The sequence below is a fragment of the Giraffa tippelskirchi genome, chromosome 13, assembly GCF_054371585.1.
Source record: "Giraffa tippelskirchi isolate mGirTip1 chromosome 13, T2T-mGirTip1v1.2.pri, whole genome shotgun sequence".
NCBI classification, from domain to species: domain Eukaryota; kingdom Metazoa; phylum Chordata; class Mammalia; order Artiodactyla; family Giraffidae; genus Giraffa; species Giraffa tippelskirchi.
The window spans coordinates 106,211,578-106,230,155 of record NC_137287.1 but is presented as its reverse complement, the minus strand read 5'-3'; the positions used below and the strand labels follow the sequence as shown (position 1 = coordinate 106,230,155).

Sequence of the window (18,578 nt, the reverse complement as noted above, 5' to 3'; positions counted from 1 at the left end):
CTCTATGAATCAAAGACCTAAATAGGAGCTAAAACGATAAAATTCTTTGGAGAAAACATAAATTTTTGTGACCTTGGATTAGGCAGTGGCTTCTTAGAAGACACCTTAAAGCACATGTAAACAAAGCAGAACAGATAAATTGGATTTCCTAAAAATTAAAAACTTTGTGCTTCAAAGGACACTGTAACTAAAATGAAAAGACAGCCTACAGAATGGGGGAAAATAGTTGCAAATCAAATAGCTGGTGAGGGTTTCATATCTGGAATATATAAAGAACTTATGCAACTCAACAGTAAAGACAATGCAATCAAAAAATGGGCATAGGAGATAGACATTTCTCCAAAGAAGTATACAGACGGCCAACAAGCACATGAAAAGATATTTAACATCATTAGTTGTTAAGGAAATGCAAATCAAAACCATAATGAGATACCACTTCATGCCCACTAGGACATGGTGTCTTAGTCTATTTGGGCTGCCCTAACAAGTTATGAATGAAAGTGTGGGAGAATTTTATTCATTTTTGCAACATTGTAATGACTTTCAACTGAGTTTTGGTTAGGAATTTGCAGTTTGGTTTTTGCAGACAGTCCATAATCAGGAATATCTTGAACGTGTGAAAAATGTAGCATTTTTATTGAAATAGTTCAAATTGTCCTTAAATGGACTGTTTTCATGCTACAAAAATTGAGAATGAGAAGGTGAAAATATAGGAAGAATGAATAGTGATATTGGGGAAAGTACTTAACATTAGTTAGCAGACAATGGCTTTATTTGTGCCTCATTAAGAAGAAAGGGTAGAGACTTCCATGGTGGCTCAGTGGTAAACAATCCACTTGCTAGTGCAGGAGATGCGGGTTGGATCACTGGTCTAAGAAGATCCCACATGCCTTGGAGCAACTAAACCTGTGTGCCGCAACTATTGATCCTGTGCTCTGGAGCCCGGAAACTGCAACTACTAAGCTCTTGCACCACAACCACTGAAGCCCGCATGCCCTAGAGCCGGTGCTCCACAAGAGAAGCCACTGCAATAAGAAGCCTGTGCACCGCATCTAGAGAGTAGCCCCCACTCTCTGCAGCTAGAGAAAACCCCACATATCAAGGAAGACCCAGCACAGCTGAAAAAAAAAGGTAAGTTTAGTAAGACAGGGTTTTAAAAATGACTTGATCAAATGTACAAAACCAAAAGTGACATATACTAATGCATTATTTGTAATGATACTCTTGCCAATGAAAGCATCAATAAGCCAGCAATATTAAAAAGATATTTGGAAACATGACATGCTGAATCAGTCCCTTGAATATTTTCAAAAAAAGAAAAGTATATATAATGTGATAGGACAGATTTTTCTGAGCCATGATGTAAGCTATCAATGAGAAATCCTTATTATCATTGTATTGGATTGTATATTCAGTGCCAAAAGGGAAAACTGTTCACATGACTCCTGAAAAAATAAGAAACTGTTCTTCTGGCATATATATATTTTGCTTTTGTTTTTCTTCCAGTTTTATTGAGATATAAATTGGCACACAGCACTATATAATGATTTGATTTACATAACATTATGAAATGATTTTCACAGTAAGTTTAGTGAACATCCATCATCTCATATAGATACAAAAGAAATAGAAAAAAATATTTCCTCATGATGAGAACTCTTACGATTTATTCTCTTAACTTTCATATATATAGCAGTGTTAATTATATTTATGTTATATATTACATCCCTAGTATCTATTTATCTTATAACTGAAAGTTTATACCTCTTGACTACTTTCATCCAATTCCCAGCCCCCTCCCCCTGCCTCTAGTAACCATAAATCTGATCTCTTTTTCTGAGTTTCTTTTTGAAGTAAAACTGACCTGTGTACACTGTGTTAGTTCCTGTTACACAGCATAGTAATTCGATATTTTTAGACATTGCAAAATGATTACCTCAATAAGTCTAGTTACAATCTGTCCCTGTAAAAGACATTACATAATTATTTATTTTATTAAAAAACTTATTTTGGCCTTGCTGCACAGCATGTGGGCTCTTAGTTCCTGGACCAGGGATTAAACCCACGTCTCTTGCATTTGAAGCACAAGGTCTTAACCACTGGACCGCTGGGGAAGTCCCCGTAATTATTGACTATATTCCCCATATTGTCCATACATATGGACATTTCATAGCCCTGACTCATTTCTTTTGTAACTTGAATTCTGTAACTCTTAATCTCCTTCATCTCTCTCCTCCCCCCACCCCTGACTCCCTTCCCCTCTGCAACCACCTGATTGTTCTCTGTATCTATCACTCTGTTTCTGTTTGTTATGTTCCTTTGTTTTGGTTTTTAGATTCCACATATAAGTAAAATCACAGAGCATTTTTCTTTCTCTGACTTACTTCACTTAGCATAATACCTTCTAGGTTCATCCAAGTTGTCACATATGGCAATATTTCATTCTTTTTGTGGCTGAGGAATATATATTTATACCACATACTCTATCCATTCAGCTGTTGATGGGCACTTAGGTTGCTTCCATATCTTGGCTGTTGTAAATAATGCTGCAGTGACCACAGTAGTGCATATCTTTTTTTTTTTTTCCATTTTGAACACTTTATTATTTTTTTTTAATAAATTTATTTATTTTAGTTGGGGGCTAATTACTTTGCAATATTGTAGTAGTTTTTGCCATACATTGACATGAATCAGCCATGGGTTTACATGTGTTCCCCTTCCTGGACCCCCCTCCCACCTCTCCCTCCCCATCCCATCCCCCTGGGTCATCCCATTGCCCCAGCCCTGAGCCCTTGTCTCATGCATCGAACATGGAATGGTGTTCTGTTTCACATATGATAATATACATGTTTCAATGCTATTCTCCCAGAACGTCCCACCCTCACCTTCTCCCTCAGAGTCCATAAGACTGTTCTATGCATCTGTGTCTCTTATTCTGAATCTCGCATATAGGGTTATCGTTACCATCTTTCAAATTCCATATATATGCATTAGTATACTGTATTGGTGTTTTTCTTTCTGGCTTACTTCACTCTGTATAATGGGCTCCAGTTTCATCCATCTCAATAGAACCGATTCAAATGTATTTTTTTAATGGCTGAGTAATATTCCATTGTGTACATGTACCACAGGATATCTTTTTTAATTAGTGTTTTTATTTTCTTTGGATAAATACCCAGGAGTGAAACTGCTGAATTATATAGTAGTTCTATTTTTAACCTTTTTGAGGAATCTCTATAGTGTTTTCCGTAGTGGCTGCTGCTGCAGCTGCTAAGTCGCTTCAGTTGTGTCTGACTCTGTGCAACCCCATAGACGGCAGCCCACCAGGCTCCCCTCTCCCTGGGAGTCTCCAGGCAAGAACACTGGAGTGGGTTGCCATTTCCTTCTCCAATGCATGAAAGTGAAAAGTGAAAATGAAGTTGCTCAGTCGTGTCCGACTCTTCGAGACCCCATGGACTGCAGCCTACCAGGCTCCTCCGTCCATGGGATTTTCCAGGCAAGAGTACCGGAGTGGGATAGTGGCTGCACCAACTCACATTTCCATCAGTAGTGCAAAAGGGTTCTCTTTTCTCCACATCCTCACCTACGTTTGTTACCTGTTGTCTTTTTGATAATAGCTGTCTGACAGGTGAGAGGTGATATCTCATTGTGGTTTTGATTTGCATTTCCCTATTGATAAGTGATGTTGAGCATCTTTTCATGTGCCTGTTGGCCATCTGTCTGTCTTCTTTGGAAAAATGTCTATTTGGATCCTCTGCCCATTTTTTAATTAGGTTACATAGGTTTTGTTTTGTTTTTGATGTTAAGTTGTATGAATTCTTTGTCTCTTTTGGATATTAACCTCTTATTGGATACGTAATTTGCAAATACCTTCTCCCACTCAGTAGATAGCCTTTTCGTTTTGTTGATGGTTTCCTTCCCTGTGCTAAAGGTTTTTAGTCTTCTGGAATATTTTTTGGTGTGTACTGTTTTTATGGTAAATCAATAAACATATGTCTTAGCAATAATATGATTTCTCCTTGAATCTTTGCAGAATTTTAGAAGTAGTGTTAATTATGGTATTGATTTTGTGATCCAACTTGAGAAAGACAAGTTGGATATTGCACAATGCTTAGTTTATGCCTGAGATGAGTGGTAAGGCCATTTTAAGGAGGGTCTTGTCATGTATTTAGGTATTCTCCTCACACAAAACTGGATTAAAAATGTTTACAAAGTTGATGAGGGCAATTTGGGTCAATATAAATTAGTCTGGAAAAATTAAAATATGACAAAGGCGTTTTAAAAATGTTAGCAGCATCTGAAAACAATGTTATTTGGCATACCCTTATAGGTTGTAAATCTTTGGAAAACAGATTTTGCTGAAATTCATGTGTATATTGGGCAGGAACAGTGGAAGTTGTTCATTTTATTAAAGGAAGTCAACAAAATAGCCAATTTTTGGAAAAAAATTCTTCAGGGATTAGAGATGACCTACCACTTATTTTATCATATAAGAGTTAGTTGGTGGTCTTAAGGGAAAGTCCAAAGCACATTACAAAAATACAAGAATAAAATTCCTATTTTTCTAGCCAAAAATCAATCTCATTTGGAAAATCTTTTCAAAGTTGTTTTTTTGGAATAACAGTGTTGGCCTATTTGACTGATATATTTTTTAACATTCTTAGTGAAATAAATGAGAAAGTTCTTGGGAAACCCAGTCCAACATTTCAAGCCTATCCAAGCATTTTCAAATGATATTACTGCAATGGCAAGCAAAATTTCAATGTTAGGTTGGTGCAAAAGTAATTGCGGTTTTGCGCTGTTGAAGTTTGCTGTTTGATATTAGAATACATTCTTAAATAAATGTGGTTATCTTATACATCATTTTAATTGCATTTCTTGCTTTATGGTTTTTTTTGCTAATGACATTATTTTATATTTATTTTGGACTGTAGAAATGATGTTAGACAAAAAGCAAATTTGAGTGATCTTTTTTATTCGAGTTCAAAATGGGTCATAAAGCAGTGGAGACAACTTGCTACATCAACAATGGATTTGGCCTAGAAACTGCTAACAAATGTACAGTGCAGTGGTGGTTCAAGAAGTTTTGCAAAGGAGACAAGAGCCTTAAAGCTGAGGAGCGTAGTGGCCAGTCGTTGGAATTGAGAACGATCAACTGACAGCAGTCATTGAAGCTGATTCTTGTTATAATGATTTAAAATTCACGGTCTGAAACTGCAATTACTTCTGTACCAACCTAACACATGCCACTGGTTCCATGGATTTTAAGTGTGGCCCCTGGTGTAGAAGCAGCAGCATCACCAGAGAACTTGTTACGAACGCAAACCCATGGGCTCCACCCCAGAACTTCTGATTCAGAAAAGGGAGGGCCAGCAGTGTTTTAACAAGCCTTCCAGATGATTCCCAGGTGGCGCTAGTGGTAAAGAACCCGCCTACCAATACAGGAGAGGTAAGAGATGCAAGTTTGATCCCTGATTTGGGAAGATCCTCTGGAGGAGTAAGTGGCAACCCACTCCAGTATTCTTGCCTGGAGAATCCCATGGACAGAAGAGCCTGGCGGGCTACAGTCCATAGGGTCACAAAGAAGTGGACACAACTGAAGCAACTTTGCATGCTCAACTTGGCCAGGTGATTCTGATGTAAGCTTACGTTTCAGAACCAGGGTATTTGATGTCCCCATCATTGTTGCAACAAATCGATGAAACCTTATTAATGAAAGCAGCTCAACTTAAACGAAATAAAATTAGAGGTTTTCATTGCCCCTTATCTCTTATTGTTGGTATTTGTGTTATGCTGGCCTCACAATAACAGTCGGGGAATATTACTTCTTTATCTGGCTTTTGGAAGAAATTATACATTACTGGTATTATTTCTTCCTTAAAAGGTTGGTAGATTTCATAGCCATTTGGGACTGAAGTTTTTTTGTGTGTGTGTGGGAAGGTTTTTAAATTATAGATTCAATTTCTTTAATAGTTATGAGATTATTCCAATTTTCTATTACTTCTTGTGTCCATTTAGGTATAGATATTTTTTCCTAGAAATTTTATTCCATCTAAATTTTCAAATGTCTAGGCATAAAATTGTAATTATATCCTCTTACGAGCTTCTGAATGCTGAAGAATCTTTCAATTTTTGACACTAATTCTTGGTGGGAATCAATCTATTCTGTTTTCTTCATAGGCTCTCTTCTAATTTGATTGATTGCTTTCTAGGATTGCAGCACAACAGTCCATCTGGGACTTCTTTTCCTTATACTGAAGCTTTAAAAAAACAAACAGAAAAATGATGGTTATGTAAGATGTAAATATTGGAGAAAGATGAGATATGAGTGTAAGGGAACTGTTTGTACTATTCTTGCAACTCTTTTGTAAATCTAAAATTATTCCAAATTAAAAAAATTTTTTTAAAGAACAGAAAAAAATAGTATTAATCATCCACTATTCATCGTTTCACTCAAGGACTTTGGGCTGTTTTTGAGACTTGAATTCACCAGAGAAGTCAAATTTGTCACCTGTCAAGAAGTTCTCAAGAATTATAGGAAAGACTCAGAGGCAGTGGCTTTTACTTAGATTTTTTTCTTTTCAAAAGAGATCTTTTTTTTTTTTTTTGGATTCTCTCCAAAAAGGAGTTTCAAAAAGGGATAATTATACAATTGCAGGAAATAAGGTTTTGAATGTCTTTTGAACTATATGTATGTTAGGAGGAGGGGAAGTAATCTTGTTACTTTATCCTTCTGTCAGATGCAGGCTACCAGGAAGTTGAAAGAAACCACGAGAACTAAGTATAGAACAATACTAAAAATGTTGGTGAGCAAGGGTTAGGTTGTTCGAGTCTGACCAGAAATGCTTCCGGAGTTCTGAAAAGAGTAGGAACTTAGTCTTAAAGAAAATGTGGGATTTGCAGGAGTTGGGTCTTCTCATTCTTAGTAGGACAGGAGGTCTCTAAGGATCCCAGTCTGCCTGGAACATGGAGGGGATGTGGAAGAATGGTGGGAATCAGGGTGGGGTGTGTGTGTGTGTGTTACTCGCTCAGTTGTGTCAGACTCTTTGGAATAATGATGGGAATCAGGGGTGTGTGTGTGTGTGTTACTTGCTCAGTTGTGTCTGACTCTTTGCAACCCCATGGACTGCAGGCCACCAGGATCCCCTGTCCATGGAACTCTCCAAGCAAGAATAATGGAGTGGGTTGCCATTTCCTTCTCCAGGGGATCTTCCCAACCCAGGGATGGAACCCAGGTCTCCCACATTGCAGGCGGATTCTTTACCAGCTGAGCCACAAGGAAAGCCCCTTTGACAACAGAGGAAAGGTTAATTACTATCATCCTAGGGAAAAGGTTGCACTTCCCAGGTGACTCACTGGTAAAGAATCCACTTGCCAATTCAAGAGATGTGTGTTCGATCCCTAGGCTTGCAAAGATCCCCTCGGGAAGAAAATGGCAACCTACACCAGTATTCTTGCCTGGGAAATCCCATGGACAGAAAGGAGCCTGGCAGGCTACAATCCACGGGGTCTCAGAAGAGTCGGACACAACTTAGCAATTAAAACAAGTTGGTGGGGGGGATCAAGATAGCTTCAGTCTTGAGGCCACATATTACTTATTAATTACAAAGGGAAAAAGTGTACCTTTCCAATAAGACCCTTGGCAAATACCACTTAGGCCAAGAGATCAACCTTGGCATCATTAATAATGTGATAAATTTATATTATTTCATCCTGATGTGAAGCAGTGGGAAAGATACCATCACCTATATAGTATTCTTGCTAGAAAATCTGAACCCTAATCTAATCAAGAAATCCAGATAGTAGGGCATTCAGCAAAATTGGCCCAGACTCTTAAAAACTGTCAGTGTCATGAAGACAGAACAGATGAGAGGACTCTTAGACATTAAAAGACACTAAAGAGACATGATATTCAAAAACAAAGCATGATCCTTGATTGAATCCTGTTGGGGGGTGGGGGGGGGAGACCCTATAGGACATCTTGGGGGCAGCTGCAGACAATTGAATAGAAGGTGATATTATACAACATTAAATTTCTTAGATGTGATGGTGTCATAGTTATTAGAAGCAGGTGTGTATTCTTGGGAGATAATATGCTAAAGTATTGAGGTGTAGTATTATGATATCTGTAATTTACTTTCAAATGGTTTGGGAACAAATGTGATATGTGTATATATATATATGTATATATATGCAGATAGAGAAGAATAAAAATAAAATAATGTTAACAATTGATGAGTTTAAGCAAGGATATCTGAGCATTCATAGTATTATTCTTTCAACTTTTCTGAAGATTTGAAAATTTCCCCCAAAAAACTGGAGGGAAAATAAAATATTGCAAATAAAGTGCTTGGCAATGGTAAATGCCCCCCAGCCCCGAAAAAGAAAAGGGTGGGTCTTACATAAGCATATAAGCTCCATGAGGGCAGAGACTTTGTTTCTTTTATTTAGCACTGTATCCCAAGCACCTATAATAGTGCCTGGCAAGTGAAACTGTACTCAACAAACATTTTTGAAACAAATCCTTGAAAAGTTGTACATTAGAAGTGTAATGTGTAAAATATAATCATTGGAAATAACAGCAAAGGACGATATATGAACAGCTGTTTCTATGGTCTGAATATAACTGCCAGTTGCTTTGATTAAAATGACTTTTCTATGTTGAAAAAATTTTTAAATTGCCCCAGAAAATCCATCTGCCCAGTTGAGTAACTAATTTACAGGAAGTGATAGTCTCTGAGTAGTATCAGCATGTTTGGTTAAACCATTTGGGATTAATGGGGGAGCGGGGCGGAAATTAGCCTATTAAGAAGCTTTAGTTTTTCTAACCCTGACCCAAATTGACATCAGCTGGGCTCTTTTGGGAGGGGTCCTACGCCCTCTGGTGGTGAAAGACACTCGTCTGGTTTCTATGGGAAAGGCCGGCAGAAAAGAGATAAAGTGGAAGGGGTGCCTTTATCCAGAGGCTTCTAGAAACCTGGGCTTCCCTGGTGGCTCAGACGGTAAAATGTCTGCAATGCATGGAGACCCAGGTTCAATCCCTAGGTCGAGAAGATTTCCCTTGGAGGAGGAAACAGCAACCCACTCTAGTACTCTTGCCTGGAAAATTTCCATGGACTAAGGAGCCTGGTAGGCTATAGTCCATGGGGTTCCCAAAGAGTTGGACACGACTGAGTGACTTCACTTTCACTTTCTGGAAACCTGTCTCCTTATTTCCTAGTCAGTAGTGACTTGGGACTGAACTTGAAGTGATCATTTTTGACTCAGCAAATAGACAGATTTGGAGAATGCCTGGGCCAGGCTGGGCTGAGGAACGTACAAATTTAGGAATGGACAGTGACATTTGTGGTTGGGTCACAGCTGAGATGGGAAGACTTGCCTCCAGCATGATGAGTGCCAAGGGAAACCTGAAGGGCCATTTGAACTGTAAGATCTCTAAGGATCCTGTCTCCCAGTGTGACAAAGATGAGAGTATAGTCCACCATACCTATTGGGTTGTTTGGTTTTCCTTGATTTTTGTAGGTGTTAATGCATCTGTTCATTAATTTACTGAGCCAATAAACATATTTGATCACCTACTATGTGTCAAGTTCTATTCTGTGTGCTGGGGATATAAATGCAGCAATGAGCAAAGACCAGGATTATCCTCTAGGCGGGGGGAGGGGTGCAGAAAGTGAAAAACCATGTCAGGTCAAACAAAGCAGGTAATAATATGGAGAAGGTAAGTAAGGAGTGCGAGTGCTGTTTTTATATGGATGGTAGGGAAGGTCTTTCCTTGAATAGAAACCTGGAGTACATGAGAAAGCAAGCCATTCAGAGAGCTTCCTGGGGATAAGTTTTGGCTGAGAGCACACTGTAAGTTCCTCACACATTCTGGATACTGACTGTTTCCCAGAATATTCCTTGCCTTTTATGGTTGTTTATGTTGTCTTATGGGGCTTCCCTGGTGGCTCAGACAGTAAAGAATCTGCCTGCAATGCGGGAGACCTGAGTTCAATCCCCGGATTGGGAAGATCCCCTGGAGAAAGAAATGGCAACCCCCTCCAGTATTCTTGCCTGGAGAATCCCATGGACAGAGGAGCCTGGCAGGCTACAGTGCAAAGGGTCGAAAAGAGTTAGACATGAATGAGCAACTAACACTATAGTGTCTTATACAGAAGGCTTTAATGTTGTTATCGTCAAACTTGTCAACATTTTTCCTCTTCATGACTTCTGGGTTTTATGATTGAGAAGAACTTTTCTACCCCCAAATCATAAAAGTAGTCCCATAGATTCACTTCTACTGTTTGTATACTTCGATTTTTAACATATATAATTTACATATCATAAATTTATGAGGTATAATTTACATACAATAACTCACCCATTTTGAGTGTACAGTCCAATGATTTGTAGCCAACTTATGGTTGTATAACCATTAGCACAATCCAGCTTTAAAACTGTACTTTGATTTTGTTACATACAGCTTTTAGTATGTCAGAGATTCATTTTAGCTTTTGGTGTAAAGTTCAACACTTAACTTTTTTTTTTTTCTTTCCCCATTGATTTGAAATGTCTCCCTTACCACATGTTAAACTTCCATGTATACCTGAATCTGATCTTGATCTCCTTGTTTCAGGGGTCACAAATAGGGTTTTATTTGGCCCATGGAGTTTTCAAAATAGGGTAATTTCACATAAAAATTCAGACTTTCGGCCTTTCTGGAAAAAACCAGACAATTTAGCAACAACCTGCTGGAGGCGAGTGGAGCCCACTCCCTGCAGATAGTAATGAGGATGGTGACCACAATCCCAGTTTACCAGAAACAGCCTCTTTATATGCCTACTGTCCTGTTGTAATTAATAGCACCCTTTCATTCTTAAAAATGTTCAGTTTGGGGCAATAAATTATGAATTACAATCTCCACCATTCCTTATTGCACCACACCCAGCATTCCTTTTTCATTTATGTTATTAATACAAGACCCCCTCCCAGGAAGAAAAAAGGCAAGGAGACGCCACGATCCTACCACAGAAGTTTGCCAAAAGCATGATTATGTGGGCTCAGAGTAGAGTAGAACATACTGGGGGGGAGTAATCAGGTCGAGTTTCCTCTGACAGTGAATATGATGTCACAATTTACCAACCATTTTCTCTTCCATTATTTCATTTAACTTCACAGCAACCTACCAAGTTACACAACTTACCCTACTGTGCGTCTGAGTAGGGATGTGCTGTCTTCCCCTGTAACTCGCATTCCAAAACAGGGACCTAGTTATCTTCTCTGCTTACCACTGCTTTTCCAGGGACCGCTCGGTGCTGGGCTCAGAGCTGGCTCCGGGGAACTATGTATTGGCTGAATAGGCTCCCAGGAACTACCGATTGAATGAACTCGGGAAAATGAGGCTCAGGGAGGTCCGCGGCGAGTCCCAGCAGGAAGAAGCAGGTGGGAACCAGAACAGGCGGGCTGATGCCTGGTCTGGAACCCAAGATCTTTTCCTAGTCATTTGACTGTAACCTCCCCAAGTTGGCAAGAAATGGGAGACTTCGCACGCAGGGAGTTGTCTTCGACCTCGAGGGACCTCAGTGAAATGCTGGACCGAGAGGCCAGAGGGACATGTGGCCCGAGAAACGCCACATCGCTCTCTCGCATCTGCCCGCCTAAGAGCAAGACTACATTTCCCAGCAGCCCCCGCGGCACGACGGCCCCTGCCACGCGGCCTGCGCCTCCGCCGTCGGCCCACTGGGGGCGCTGCGGCGACCCTTCTGCCGCCCCGTAGAAATCTCCGCGGCCCCGGGGCCGCTTGCTTCCTGTTTGTCGGACGAGGAGACATGGCGGCGGCGCCGGCGGCTGCTGGGTCTGGGGCCAGCCGAGGGCGACGGGCGGCGGCAACGGTGGCGGCTTGGGGCGGATGGGGCGGCCGGCCGCGGCCGGGTAACATTCTGCTGCAGCTGCGGCAGGGCCAGCTGACCGGCCGGGGCCTGGCCCGGGCCGTGCAGGTATGAAGCCGGCCTGGAGGGGCGGGGCGGGGTGGACCGGGCGGGAGCTGGCGGGGGGCCGGGGAAGAGGCCTTTCCAGGCCGCCGCAGTACGGGCCTGACCCCTCTTGGCCGGTCGCGGGGCCTCTCTGTAGGCTGTACCAACGCTGTCAGCCGCGGCGGGGCAGTGGGCAGCGGCAGGCTAGAGGCTCCGGGTTAGGGGCCGAGCCGGGCTGGGCTGCATCGGGCACTGATGGCGTGTACGAGTCCTGGGCCCAGCTCCTGGATCCTCCCTTCCTTGCGCCACGTCTGCACGTCTGGGGGACCCTGGGCGAGTTTGCTTTAGCCTTTACGGGCCGCGAGTTTCTCCGCGATGAACGGGGCGGTGGGTCATCGTTGCAGCCACGAAACGGTTCCCAAGTCATCATAAATGTCATTCTCTCGGAGAGGCCTTTCCTTGACATAACCCCTCCCCCCCTCTAAAGTAGGTCCCCATTGTTATTCAGTTACAGCCCAGAATTCGTTTCGTTCACATTACTTTCTTAGTCTCTAATTACATATTTCTTTATTGTCTAGTCTTTTTCTCGCCTGTATCTTACATTAGGCTGAGCTCCAACGGGTGCAGGGATTGTATCTGTGTTGCGTGTGTAAAGCGTCCTGGTTAACAGCTAGGGTTCCGGAGTCAGGCCTGGATTCAGAACCCTGCTGTCTCTTGGTTGGGCAAGTTTACCTTTCTGTGCCTCAGTTTCCTCATTTGTAAAATGGGGATGATAATTAGTAACCAACCTGTTAAGGTGTTGTGAGGATCAAAGACAATTGTGTAAAGCGTTAAATGCGTTTCTGGTGCGTAGTAAAAAGCTGAAGGGTAATCAGTTAATATTAATGCAGTACTTGTTATCTAGCTTACGCTACGTGCCTATTATATGATTAGTTTTTTTTTTTTTTTTAATGAATGAAGGACACTGCTTTAGGGTAAATCAGGATGAATAAGACCAAGGTTGCTCTCTCCTCCCCTCCCCCCCCACCTTGTTCCCAGAACTTACCTTGTAAACACACCTGTAAAACATTAGCTTAACTTAAGGACAGCTTTTGCATAAAGAAACTTAAGTATGTACAGAAAACTAATAAAGTGATTGGTGGAGTGGGAATTGGGTAGATGAGAGAGAGAATGAGAGTGAGATTTTTCATAGTAACTTAGTTTTGAGCCATTTTAATATTATATGTTTAAAAGGACATATATATATATGTGTGTATGTTTGTATAGGGTTACAGATGAAGAAGCAGTTCTGGGTGAGCAGTATTTTCCTTGCCATAAGATAACCATAGATGAGCAACTTTTTTCCCATTGCATTCTTCTCTGTCTGCCTTAAGATCCTGGAAATACTTGCTCTGTCCTTTAACCCAAAGACTCTTACTGACCTGTGTAGGTAGGAACGGGCAGAAAGGGAACTCAACTCACCTTTATTGAGTACATGCTTTGCATCAAGCATTGTGCAAGTTATACAGTGTCTTCCTAAGCACTCTTCTTGAGAATCTTCTGTGTTCTGAGAGCAATAGAGAGCCACCAAAGTTCTTTAACTTAATGAATGAAAGAAAATTAAGTTCTTTACATTTAATTTGTACCCAGTGCTGGATGACTTGGAATGGAAGGAGACTGGAGAAACTCATCAGATAGAAGGTACTGGAATGTTCTTGAGCCCCATTTATAGTCTGTGGTAATAACTGATTACCACATTAATTACCGCCATTAGTATGGTAATCAAGTTGTATACAGACAGGTGTGGGAGCTATTTCAGAGGTTGAGACTGAGGTTCCTTCCCAAAACTATAGTGAAGATAAAGTGGGGATCTCCATCTTTCAAATGTGTCACTTCTTAGTAACTTTCTTTGATCTCTTCCTTGCTCCACTCTTTCTCCTCCCCCACATTGCAGAGTAAATGATTTCCTTACAGGTATTTCCATGACACACTGAGTATATTCTCTATGGCTTGTGGAATACTTGGAAAGACCAGGTTAAAATTTTCTTCTTTGCGTTTTAAACACATGATGTAAAGTTTACCATCTTATTCGTTTTTAAGTGTGCAGTCAGTAAGTATTCACATTGTTGTGAAGCAGATCTTCAGAATTTTTTCATCTTGTAAGTCTGAAACTTGAGCCATTAAACTACTCTTTTCCCTTCTCACAGCCCCTGGTAACCACCATTCTACTGCTTTCTGTTTCCATGAATTTGATTACTTTAATTACCTCATGTAAGTGGAATCATACATTGTTTGTCTTTTTGTGCCTGGCTTATTTAACTTAGCACAGTGTCCTCAAGGTTCATCTGTGTTGTAGCAGGTAACAGGAATTCCTTGGGAAAAAACAGATTTTGAAGTAAGATGGACCTGGACTAAACCCTAGTTCTATCATTTATTGCTAGGTTATATTATATAACCTCTCTTAACCTCAGTTTCGTTATTTCTAAAATCGCAATGGTAACTTCTCCTTTTTAGTGCTGTTAGGAAGAGTAAGTAGAATAATATATCTAAAAACCTTGCCCAGTGTATGGCATGTAGTAGATGCTCAGTAAATAGTTGTCATCAGCTCATAGATCTGAGACTGGGCCTCTTGAAAGACTGTGTTTTATTTTTTTATGCGTCTGCAGAGCCTGAAGCAGCACCAGTCATTTGATCCTCAGGACTCAGGAAATTGCCTTGAAATACTGTATCTGAGGGCTTTGTCTTTCTCAGTGCTGTCTCTTTGTATATCCCACACAGTCCTATGGCTTTAAAGAGTTCTAGAGTCAGATTACTTAGATTTGAATCCCAGCTCTGGTACATACTTGCTGTGTGTCTTTGAACAAGTAGTTTAATCTCTTTTTGCCTCAGTTTCTTCATTTATAAAATAGAGATAATCATGGGATCTAGCTTGGTAAGGCTGTGGTAAGGACAAAGAGCATTTATACATGTAAAGCACTTAAAATGGTGTCTAAAATATAGTAGGCATGCTATAAAGATTAGCAAGTATTGTTTTTAGCAAAACTATATTCTGATAGATCCTAAATCTGTATTTCCATCCTGATTTCCCCCTTTAGCTCCAGTCGGATATATCCAAATACTTTCTCAGCATCTCCACACAGACATCTAATGGGCACCTCAAAAACTTAGTATGGCAAATACAGCCCACCAAACCTGATCTTCCTCAAGTCCCAAATGGAACTTGAGAGGAGCCTGGGAGAAGACTCTGGGCTGAATGATTTAAAATGGACCTATCCTACTTGGATTTTAGTGTACCTTATTTTCATCTCTCCCTTTCAGTTTGTCCTCTGTCAAGGTAATAAAATATGCTGGTATGATGCTTAGTGTTTACAGAGCCTGTCCAGATTTATCAGCACATTTGATCCCTAAAACAAATCAGATCTTATAATCCCTTGCCTAAAATCCTCCAGTGGCATCCCATGGCAGTTGGTATCAAATCCAGGTTCCTTCCCTGGGGTGCACAGGATCCTGCATGGTCAGTGGGATTGCGGAAAAGGGATAGACTAGGCAAGGCAACTCAATAGGTCATGACCCACCACACCTCGAGATACCACTTCAGTTTGGAAATCTAATGACAGGCTGGGTTATGGCATCCTCTTCCGTTTCTCAAATTCCAGTCAACACTTCCTTCGTGATTATTGGTGAATTCTACTTGAGTGTTATTTACTTCATATGTATCTTTTTAGATTGACCCCTCTTTTAAAAAAAAAAAAATTTCAATTGGCACTGCCTCTTTCAGCCTCTTTCTAAGCATTAACATTTGAAACCTAGAGGTTCAAATCAAATACTGTCTTCTTTGCCTATCAAGGGTAATTTGATATTGAAAACCCCCTGGTAGGATAAATTCTTTTAATTAAAAATATGGATAATATTTAAACAGGTTTTTATATTCACAAACCATAAAATTCACTTTTAATTATATTAAAACATAACAGAGCCCATTAAAGTGGACGCAAGCATTCATTGGTTAATATTACCAGAATAATCTAACAATGTCTTTTATCTTCATTAATTAAAGGTATTTAATCTTCATTAATCTTTAAGAAGACTATTTACTTGCACTTAATTTATTTCAAAGCATTTGATATATTACACTTAGAACTAAACAAATAAAATATACATTTTATGTTTATGGAATTCAGCATTTAATTGTTTAAAAAGAAAAGCACTAAAGACAAAAATAAGTCAACAAAAACTGTAAATATCTGGAAGTGTAATATTTACTAAATAGGTTGACAGCTTAGGCAGCATGATGTAAGAGATTATCACTCCTATAAACTGTCAAACCACAAGTACTCCAAGAGAAAACAACCCATACAACACCTGCCAAAAATTCAGCTTTCAAGATGCCTGGATAGTGGCTCTTTTCATCATACGACTCAAATGTTCACAAGGAAAACAAAATCCAGATGATTATTTTTAAATGAGAGTAAAAGCCTTGTAAGACAAACTAGTAGTAGTAAAAGAAATTCCATGTGAAGTTGAATATTTTGAATATGATTTGGAGAATTTCTGGGTATCATGAACCTTGTAAAAAATAGCAGCAGTGCCCCCACTTTTCACCCCAAGTTCCACCCTCCCCAGGCAGTCACTGTCCACACTATGGCTGTTTTCTTTTGCAGGCGAAGAGTCCAGGAAACAGGAAAGCCAACATTCTAAATGACATAAGGCTAATTCTTGACTGTACAGTTTTAGAGGTTATCTATTCTCTTCCTCTTGTAGAGGATTAGGGTTTAATCACAGCACCCTGTGCCACACATTTGGTCTCCATGATTCTCCTAATGTGGTTGTGTCAGTTTTGGCCATTGGTATTTTCATCATGATGATAGTGATAAGATAATTGTTTACGGCAGAGCCATGTAGTATGCAACAATTATATTCTGTATAATATGTTTTTCTTGGTTAAAAGCTGCCCTTTCTTCCCCTACTTCTTAAATTGAGGCCTGGGTATAGTAGAATTCACCCTTTCAGTGTACAGTGCTGTAAGTTTTGACAAACACATATAGTTGTGTGACCACCACTATAGTTAAGATTCAGAAAGTTTCCCTGTGGTAATGGACCCCTGCCCCACCACCATCCCTTGGCAACTGCTCATCTGTTGTCTATCCTATTATGCTGTTTTACTGACTGTCACAGAAATGGAATCATTCCATATGTAGACTTTTGAGTCTGGCTTCTTTCACTATAATCATCCTTATAAAATGTGCTTTACTTTTTGTTACAATTTACTACCAAATTCTTAAACGCCTACTTTTTTCTTTTGAAAAATTCTTCTTGGAACCCTCTGGCCCACTTCAGCTTGGACTACTTACTTGCTAGGATAGCTGTATAGCTGAATTCTTTGGGTTGCTGCTGCTGCTGCTAAGTTGCTTCAGTCGTGTCCAACTCTGTACGACCCCATAGATGGCAGCCCACCCGGCTCCCCTGTCCCTGGGATTCTCCAGGCAAAAACACTGGAGTGGGTTGCCATTTCCTTCTCCAATGCATGAAAGTGAAAAGTGAAAGAGAAGTCGCTTAGTCGTGTCCCACTCTTAGCGACCCCATGGACTTCAGCCTACCAGGCTCCTCTGTCCATGGGATTTTCCAGGCAAGAGTACTGGAGTGGGGTGCCATTGCCTTCTCAGATTCTTGGGGTTTCCCTTCACCAAATTCAGGACATTTTATTTCTTTTTCTCATGTTTTGAATCTCTGTTTTCTGAATCCTGTGTTCCTTTTTCTTGGAGTACATTCTCTAGTAGCCACCGAAGCATACATGGGAGGTAACTTTCTTTTAAGTTTGTATGTCTGAAAATGTCTTTTTTTTTCCTTATACTAGTATTTAGTTTAGCTGGGTATATAATTCTAAGTTAGAAGTTATTTTCTCTTAAAGTTTTAATGGCATATTATTCCATTATCTTTAAGCATTTGGTGTAACTGTCAAAGGTTCTGTTCTCATTCCCCATCCTTTGTGCATGACCTATATTCCCACTCCTTACCTCCTAAGAGCTTTTAGGGTTGTCTCTCTTTCTGGTCTTCTGTAATTTTAGCTATAATATGCATTGATGAAAGTCTTCTTATTCATTGTGGGCACACTTTGGTAGATGTACATTAAAATATGTAACAACTATAATGAAGTCATGTCTATCACCTGACTAACCCCTCTGCAAAATGATTGCACTAAGTGTTCTCTTTCTTCCTATTTTTAAAAGACATTTTCTCTCCCTTGAAGTTTGGGCTATGATTGCTTTGGAGAACTTGATGGAATAAGTGAGACATGAGTTGGTTCTGAAGAATGAGTAGACTTTTAACAGTAGCATAGATATTTCTCAGGAACACCATTGAGAAAGTCCTCATAACTGACCATTAGAAGACAGAAGAGAAAGTGAAGTGCTCCTGTGGGAGATCAGTGGGAGATAAGTTTAGATATTTGGGATTATGGTGGGGAACATAACTAACATTTATTGAATGTACACAGTGTGCCACTGTGCATATAGTTGGCTTTTTTTTTTAAGTTTATTGGTAAATATTTGACCTTTAAAAAGCTGTAATAAGTAATACCAGTGTATTACCACAGTAAACTTGTACCCATGGCCAAATTTGAGACGTTATTAATGTATTTAATGCCCC

At 40.0% G+C, this 18,578-nt stretch overlaps 1 protein-coding gene and 1 long non-coding RNA gene across 5 annotated transcripts in view; one reads left to right on the top strand and one right to left on the bottom strand.

Annotated features, from left to right (window-relative positions):
* Positions 1-4,958: 4,958 nt before the first annotated feature.
* Positions 4,959-12,301, bottom strand: LOC145533143 (uncharacterized). Its single transcript, XR_014073890.1, has 2 exons — positions 11,186-12,301; positions 4,959-6,260 (listed from the first exon to the last, which is right to left on the bottom strand). It is a non-coding gene; the product is annotated as an uncharacterized LOC145533143 (long non-coding RNA).
* The window catches only part of TRPC4AP (transient receptor potential cation channel subfamily C member 4 associated protein), a 68,880-nt gene continuing 62,086 nt past the window's right edge, over positions 11,785-18,578 (top strand). For all 4 annotated transcript variants that reach the window (XM_081559920.1, XM_081559919.1, XM_081559918.1 and 1 more), the window contains exon 1: positions 11,785-11,978. In XM_081559920.1, coding sequence (XP_081416046.1) covers positions 11,811-11,978 — 168 coding nt within the window. In that variant the 5' untranslated portion in view covers positions 11,785-11,810. The remainder of the gene's footprint in view (positions 11,979-18,578) is intronic.